Genomic DNA, 8604 nt, shown 5'->3' on the forward strand with positions numbered 1-8604 from the left:
CGGACCAAAAATGAAACAATTCAAAATAGGAAATGTATTTATTTCGGAAGAAAAATAAATTGAAAAGAAAAAATGTATGGCATTACACACACACACACACATATATATATATATGAAATAGTTTTAATTATAGCAAATTATAAGAGGAATATTATGGAACAGACATACCACACAATGCAAGATAATAATTTATGAACTGTATTTTAAATGGCTTTAACATTTAATGACGAATCGTGTGCCCATACAGAGCAACAAAAGAAAAATCTATGAAATGAATGAGAAATTTCTAAAAAGTACTGATGGAAAGAACATGAAGCAACAGAATTATAAATGCAGCTTTTTGAGGAGTCTGAATTAAAAGTCATTAACAGAATTCAATGACAGGACTACAACAATTTGCCATGCAAGAAGATACTGAGAACAATATTACAATTAAAATATAAGGAAAGAAACCTATGAGACTACACACAGTAATATTTCAGGCACATATTACAAGACATCAAGAAAAGAGTAAAGAGCTGACAAAAAACTGAAAAGGACAGATTATAATAAAACTGAAGAGACTGTATATTTTCCATCCATCAATCCATACAAAAAGAGGACTGAAGCTTGAAGAATAAACTATATATGCATTTTTCAGATATTTTAAAAGGTATTTAGTACACTCATCATGAACCAACTAGCTGCCACTAATGTCACTAATTCTGCACAACACTGACAATAGCAAAGTGTTTATGAGCACTAACCTGTGATGTCGATTAAGATGTCCTCCATTCAGATGATGCCCTGGGGCAACCCCTTTATTTCGACGACTTGGAGCAGAAGGTGACACAGAGAGAACAACTCCTGACTGTTGTCCAGACTTATTGTTCACACCCTCTACTGCTTCTTCCAAATATCCTTGATATTTCTGTAACTTCTGTCGCAGCTTGTCCAACTTGTGGCCACTCTCATTTAGCTGTCCTTCAATGGACATGGGATCGCCTAATGCAGGATTCTGCTCATACACACCCTTCATCTTCATCAAGCCATCTCTGAAACATCATCATTTCAAAGCTGGTCACATTGTGGGGAAATCAAAAGAACATTCTACAACTAAATTATTATAAATATTTCCATAAAACCATACCTCCAGTTTCACGATTTAATGCTTTCCTAGTGCGGACAAAGAGGACTAAAACCTCTGGTTAGGTTTAACATTCTATTATTATTATTATTATTAGAGGGGGTGGGTTTCCCCATGCACTTAGACCAGTTATTGGTCAATTGTGCATCCCCCTTTAATTTCTACTGTCGCCATACCCTATCGGCACTGGTGCATGCTATCGGCCCCGTTCAGCCAACGAGGTCAGCCGTCAGTACCTGATATTTCCCCCATCTACCAGACGCATTGGAAACTACTTGGCCAGGAAACTTGCCTAATTTTGCTAAGAGGTCTCCTAGAGACATGAGGATCTTTTACGTGCTGTAAATCTATGATATGGGACCCACGGCTTAAAGTCCCTCCCGGAGGACTTGTTCCCTGAATTTTTCCGCCCTTAAAAATTCCACGACCTCCGCTGGGTTTGAACCCCTCGTACCCTGAGTCATGAGGTGGGAACATTACCCCTAGACTACGGAGGCCGCTTCTGAGGTCCTAGATTCAAATCTAAGCCTGGAAGTCACCTATGTTGGCNTTAATAGATCTGATTGTATTAGTATGAAATAAATTTAAATGACACAATAAAGCATAAATATTGCATTAGTTCAATTATCTGTGACATTACAGGATATGGATACCGGTTTATATGAATGTTCAAACTTCGAACATTTCTAAAATTAATAAGGAAACGTTGAGAAACTCATGTCTTGGTTCAGGAAAACAGAGATGGCAAATAAGAGTACATGGCTACTTAAACGTAATGTATTTCACTAACCACAGAGCTACATTTTCTTGCATAATTTATTTAACAGCAAGTATCTGCAAACACTACGAAAATAATGGAATAAATATCCACAAACAGAATTCCTAGGTCAAGTGAAGATTTAATAAACCTGGAAACTAATGTATTAAGTGTGCACATACAACAAAACCATGTGCACTGGATATACATGCTGTGGACTATTACTATCTACCCCGTTCTTTTCAATAATTGTGTGGCTGTAAACTTAACGTTCATCTAAATGGGATATGAAATAAAATGTTAAATTATTCTCACATGCAGACCCATTGCTAGGAAACAACCACGAAATAAGCAGCTATACAACAGCTGTTACTGAGCAATGGCCCATGGCAACAGTTGTAAACAGCAACAAAGGAAAGGTGTTTTCTGTGTAGTCCATGCTCAGATGTTATAAGCAGGACAGTTATTAAGAGTCAGTCAGCTGAAAGTAACTGGAAGTTAAAGCCAGGGATAGTTTGGGAACCCAGAGGAAGGGGAATGTCCGCTGTTGGAAGCTGCTGCTGAGCGACGGCTAGTGGGGAGACCACTGTTGATTGCTGAATATAGAAATTTTGATATACATGCAATGTATCTCGAAAAATGTTAAAACTTGTGGGAAAAGTGTAAATATGTAAAGCTATCTCTCTAACAGGCTAGGGAGGCCAATGGGGTTGTAAGACTACTATTCATAATGTTATATTTTAGCATCCTGTTGCACTGATTTTCATCCATGATATGTATACAGTGGCCATCTTGCAGTGCACTCAATTTCACCTGTTACTTCACAACATGTTTCAGCTACATAGTGCCATCATCAGGTGTCCCAATTACGTCAATCTATTGCATTGCTTGACCTCATATGTTTTCACAACACCATTTAAAAAGTATTTAAAAAGTCCATATTTGTCAACTATGATAAATTTACACTCGCTAAAACTTGTTCAGATAATTCATCTTATTTGTCTTAATTAAAACTTGCATGTGGTTCGTTCATTACGGGGTCGTTTTTCTTATTTTCTGTGTAAACCGCGTCTTGTGATGTGTGTTCCCTTCTTAGTATTTGTCAACTATGATAAATTTACACTCACTAAAACTTGTTAAGATAATTCATCTTATTTGTCTTAATTAAAACTTGCATGTGGTTCGTTCATTACAGGGTCGTTTTTCTTATTTTCTGTGTAAACCGCGTCTTGTGATGTGTGTTCCCTTCTTAGTATTTGTCAACTATGATAAATTTACACTCACTAAAACTTGTTAAGNAAGACGTCGAGGTTCCCACATTTTCTAGACAATCAGCTCACAACTACACTACACTACCACATGCCCCTGGAAAAGGTGTATTTAATATAAAAAATCTGTTTCATTTTTTTTCCATAACTTTTGTTTGAAGCAATTTTTGCTCCAATAAATATTTAGTAAGTTATACTCGAGATATGAGCAGCAACATGTATGTCTTCATGTGGAGTGTGTTATTTTTGTCAAATTTTATCCACACTTACAATGTGTTTATAAATTTTACTCCAACTCCCCAAAACCGAATTTCATAGAAGTCCATTCAGAGGTTCTCCATTTGTTTCATGTCTATGGGTGGGCAGCCTAACTGGCCTAAAATCTGCTTCCATGTGTCTCTGATTTCCCAGAGGGAATTTCATATATCCCACACATCATACCTTGCAGCAGTCTCTTGCTGAATCTTGGCTGTGATATCTTCTACTCGTAACTGAAGTTTCTTCTTCCTCTGGTTAGGTGGAAGATCACTGTAGTCCTCCTTGTTTTCCCCATATGATGAGAAGTTGTTCTGCAAACACCACTCACAATATATCACAAGTTCATCAGATATCCCCAACACTAACACCACTGTTTTTATAAAATGATACACACAGTCTTCAATAGCCCACAATTTATATTATTTAGCTTTGTATTTAAAAATGCCTCAACTTCTATATCAAATTCACTGTCCAATACCTTGTTCACTATATTTTAGTAACACGCATATATTCAAAAACCTTTGGGGATGACTGGCTATATAAGGGTCTTTGGAGAAATCTGAAACGCCAAATTTAAAATGCAAACATAAAAATAAGTGTTAACTGTACAAGAAATGTCACTTTTAAAACATGAGTCTCAAAACTATAGTCCGGATACTGACAGCATCATAAAATACCCATCCATAAAAGAAGAGAGAAGAAAGGGGAGTGACTGGAAAACTATTTTCTTGAGGATGAACCATTTTCAAGTTAGACAGCATTCTTCATTTCTTCTCCCAACTACACATGAGTTCATAATACATGTGATATTACAATATCCTTCCAATCTTTACCTAAATGTGTATGAAACTGCAAGAAAAGGAATGGCAAAATCTGACAGACATATGAAACCAAATGCAATATTTGAAACACCTAAAAAAATTTACTCTGCACATAAAACTATGTAAAGACAAAACAAGTGTGAAAGTTATCACGCTACATCACTTCACTCCACTCGAAGCTAGCCATGCAGAGTAACATGCCACTGAATCCACAAAAATGATCACTCATCCCAACTGTTACTGTGTCATATCTTTCAACTTTTATCCATTACTTATAAAGGTATTAAGTACCTTTTAGAGACATGTACATACTAGAAGTTCTATTAATTGCAACAGCACACAAGCAATTACTTTGCCCAACACCATAGCTGAATATTTGAAGGTCATATGGAATAGCAGACAATTGTTTAATCTGTCAATTCAGTTCATTTGGAAGTCTGAACAATCAGACTGAAAGCATTAATTACTATAAATTATAAAACAATAGCAAGGTCAGAGAAAACAAAAGTTTATAACACTTAACTCTCATAGTCACACGAAAGAAATGTCTCAAAATTCTTTCATATGCATTTATGCTTGTGAACAGACTGACTGTCCTTTCTTACTTTCTCAAGTATCAGTTTTATGGGTTAATTATAAGAATCTCCCCAGGGCTGTTATAGATTTAGTAACTGTAACCATAACAATTTAAATGATTTCATAAATGTAACCAAGAAGTACTAATGATAGCTGTTTAAACAATAATTTTGAATTAATTGCTTTCAATTTACATCTGTCTTGTATCCTTTAAATTTTCATACATCTTGACTTCTCAAGACAAAACTATTTTTTTTTAATGTTGAACTATATGCTCTATTCCATTTCATATGAATTCTTAAAAACTACATACAATATTTCTTTTCACTGAAGCTGCTTTCAATGGAATGTATTGGGTTTACACTATTAAAATGCAAGAAGTTATAATCTCTAGCATAAAAATAAATTTGTATATTATTTAATAAATAATTATAAAGTAATCACAAAACATATCTTTAGAACTGCAATGAACAATATTGAAGTTAGCTGCTGAATGTCTGCACTAATGAACTAGATATAAAGGCCCTGTTTCTCATCAGTGTGTCATTATCATAATCTTCACCAGTTGAATATGTAACTAAGCATATAAAGTTAAATTTTCACAATAAAATAAACAAAAACAAGGCAGAACAAAATCAGAAAACAAGAACTTCAACTGCAGTATACCAGTCCTAGATCTCTTACCGCTATACTATAATGTAACTCTCAATTAATTTTGAACTGAGAATCAAATATCCAGCTCAACTAACATACCAAAATTCTCTTCATCTATCACTTGATGAAGGTGGCTGTACAACACAGCTGTCAAAATGTTTACTACATAATAGAACTATACAAAGCAAACAGAAATAAAATGCAGTGTTTTGTCACAGAAAGGATATACTTCAAAGAATATTTTCCTGTAACTATTACTGAATTCCAAGAACTTTAAAGAAACCTACCTTGAAAGCAATGCACACTTCAATGAACTTCTGAAAGCATGTAAACAAGGAAGGACGGTATATATTCAAAGTTCTACGAAGTCACAAAAATAAAGTGGACACAGCTACGCTACACTTGACTTTGGATGCTATATACCAGCAAATTTGTAAGCAGCACAACACTCACATCAACAACAATCTAAGACACGTGCAATGCAAAACCTGATAAAATTGTGTGTCTTGATGTTTATAAAACTATTTCACTTCAAGAATTTGTACAACTGTATTATTCCACACTTTAACTCTGGCTTGCAAGAACTGTGATTTTTAAGGATGCAGTCCTTAAAGATGTAATGTTAATGCAACACAAATGCATACAGTTTTTTTCTCTTTCTTGGGGGGAGGATATCAAATTTTGAAGTTCTGGTCAGTAACCATGTAAATAATGGTAAAGCTTTCCAGCTTGTACCAGTGATTTCCATAATCAAACCTGCAGCAGTAATTCCAAGAGGTAGCACACTTACTTTCCTATACGAAAAAGAAGACATTTGAAACCTCAAGTTAAAATACTTCTGCTAAGAATTATGACTATGATTCTTACTTTCCACCAGTGAGGTCTATGTGTGGATGTGTGCATTTTAAGTTTTGGCAAGAGTATTTTTTATCTACTTATTCCAAGTAAAGGAAAATATAAAGAGCCCATCAAATCATCTTACTTACATCTTAAAATATGTGGTTTCTAAAACTTGATTGATCGTAGAGGGAGATCCCCCTTGAAACCTTAATCCTTATAACAGTATTATAAACAAAAGCACTCAATTACAATTTACAAAAATAATTTTACTATGTATGATTTGAGGTTCTCATAGTGGTGTATATGAAGAGTTATATTTTCCTGGATAAACAGTGTGCAAGTGAAAGTCTGGGAGGCAATGTGTTTCTATGAATCTAGGTTGACTTTCACCTGAGTACATGGTGTTATATCCAAGCAGATGGAGATCTTCATCATTTTACCAGATATTTTCAACAGCAACTAAATGTTTCAAACTTAACATTATTAATTCATTAGCTACTCATATTACAGAATTCAGCAAGCATTAATTTAATATTAACTTGAAACTGAAGCATTCTGTTATGTTAAAATATATATTTCCCTCGTCCATTTATGTAAAAAGGTCTGATGATGGCACATACATTATGCAGACAAATGTAATCTACATCTGACATATTTTGTTCTTTAACAGAAACACACACAACCTTATTAATTTAATATGTTCCTTTCACAGAAAACTGTCCCAAATCTATTTCACTCCTCACAAACACTTTGAAGTTGTAGCAACGCTAAGACAAATATTGAATATCATGCTTTATCCATTTCTTCATGCTGAAAGAAGATGCTAGGATGTGGATGCATTCAAAATATGTAGTTATTTTACTTTAAAAGTGCCAATATTATCACCAGGATTTACTCTCCATGCCAATAACACCACCCCATGACTGGGGAGTTTGATATTTACTACCATTAACACAAATCATGCTCCCACCAAACCTGGGAACATCATTTCTCTTACTCTTGAATTAATCCATAAGAATGATAAGAATATAAGGAAAAAATAATTTTCAAAATATTGTAACCCCCACATCTATTATGTGTGACTTATTCACGTATAAGATTACAACTTTATTTTAAAGCCAATATGAGATCTAAGCAAATCATACATAAAATAATCACATTTATGGACAGTTTAAATTTTGTGGCAGTTAAGAGTAATAGCTAACAAAAACATTCCAGAAACAGATTGTAATGGTTCACTACTTACATGTAGGTGTGCCACAATTAATGTTCTGGTTACAAATTTCCTCAAACATTCCTTACACTTAAGCAAATATGATGTACAACTACGAGATGAAACAAAAGCACAAAGTGTAGCAATGAATACATACAAAAACAGTCTTTTACTAAAGCAATCTTTGCTCAATTATTTTTCCTGATCAAAAGAACACCAAGTGTAAATAGCAATGGAGTATCCATCCTGGTATCCCCCATTCCTTACTGAAATATGCAACAAGACATGCCACACTGTCAGGAGCAGAAAGAGCAGTGCAATTTACATTTGTAGTACTGTCTGGTGACAACACGCCCAACATAATGTTCTGTCGGAATGTTTAGCACTTCTGCTTTACATCTGATAGGTTTCAAGTTCAAACATCAGCTTGGAGAATGCCCATCCTGACTGATGGTATTCCTGGATTTCCTCAGTCCCTCTAAAGAAATGCTGGGTTAATACCTGAAATCTGGCCATAACTGCCCCCTTAAATGTCCTGTGCAATTTGCTGTTCAGTATGATCCTCGCATTTGACAGTCTAAGCTATGACAGCATCATTAAATAATCCATAAACAAATACATTAAAAAAATGTTTCCTAGGCAGCATAATTACAACTATGGAGAACTCATAAAGCCTATGGTACTAACATCATATTTAGATAATTCAGTTTTATAAATGAACAATCAAGTGCAATTTAATTCAACAGTCAATGTGCTGGGCTTAAACATATGTACAAGGCTCTAAGATAAAAATCATACTTCAGAATTATTTCTTCACAATTTGCAATTGTAAATAATAGAGCTTGTTATTACTGTTGCTGCTGATCATCATCATCATCATCATCATCACAGTTGCTGTCATACTCCTGTGAAGAACTTATGTACAGAGCCTGTCCATAGTAAACTTGATAGACATACCTACAAAGTTTCACACCATCACCAGAACTATAACTGGTGTCTTATAAACAATATTATATACATAATTTATAAGAATATTACAGTATATTTTCATATACAATTCCATATTCATAGCTCTAATAGCTTATTAATTA

General features: G+C 34.4%; 1 protein-coding gene across 5 annotated transcripts in view; it reads right to left on the reverse strand.

Annotated features, from left to right (window-relative positions):
* Window positions 1–8604, reverse strand: part of LOC111864017 (formin-binding protein 1-like) — a 168628-nt gene that overhangs the window by 11936 nt on the left and 148088 nt on the right. For 3 of the 5 annotated variants that reach the window (XM_023850939.2, XM_023850938.2, XM_033751296.1), the window contains exons 8-10: window positions 5748–5774; window positions 3593–3720; window positions 747–1034 (exon numbers count right to left, since the gene is read on the reverse strand). In XM_023850939.2, coding sequence (XP_023706707.1) covers window positions 747–1034; window positions 3593–3720; window positions 5748–5774 — 443 coding nt within the window. The remainder of the gene's footprint in view (window positions 1–746; window positions 1035–3592; window positions 3721–5747; window positions 5775–8604) is intronic. The other 2 variants (XM_023850941.2, XM_023850940.2) reach the window with 2 other exon arrangements.

This window comes from Cryptotermes secundus, unplaced genomic scaffold (assembly GCF_002891405.2).
Source record: "Cryptotermes secundus unplaced genomic scaffold, Csec_1.0 scaffold303, whole genome shotgun sequence".
NCBI classification, from domain to species: Eukaryota; Metazoa; Arthropoda; class Insecta; order Blattodea; family Kalotermitidae; genus Cryptotermes; species Cryptotermes secundus.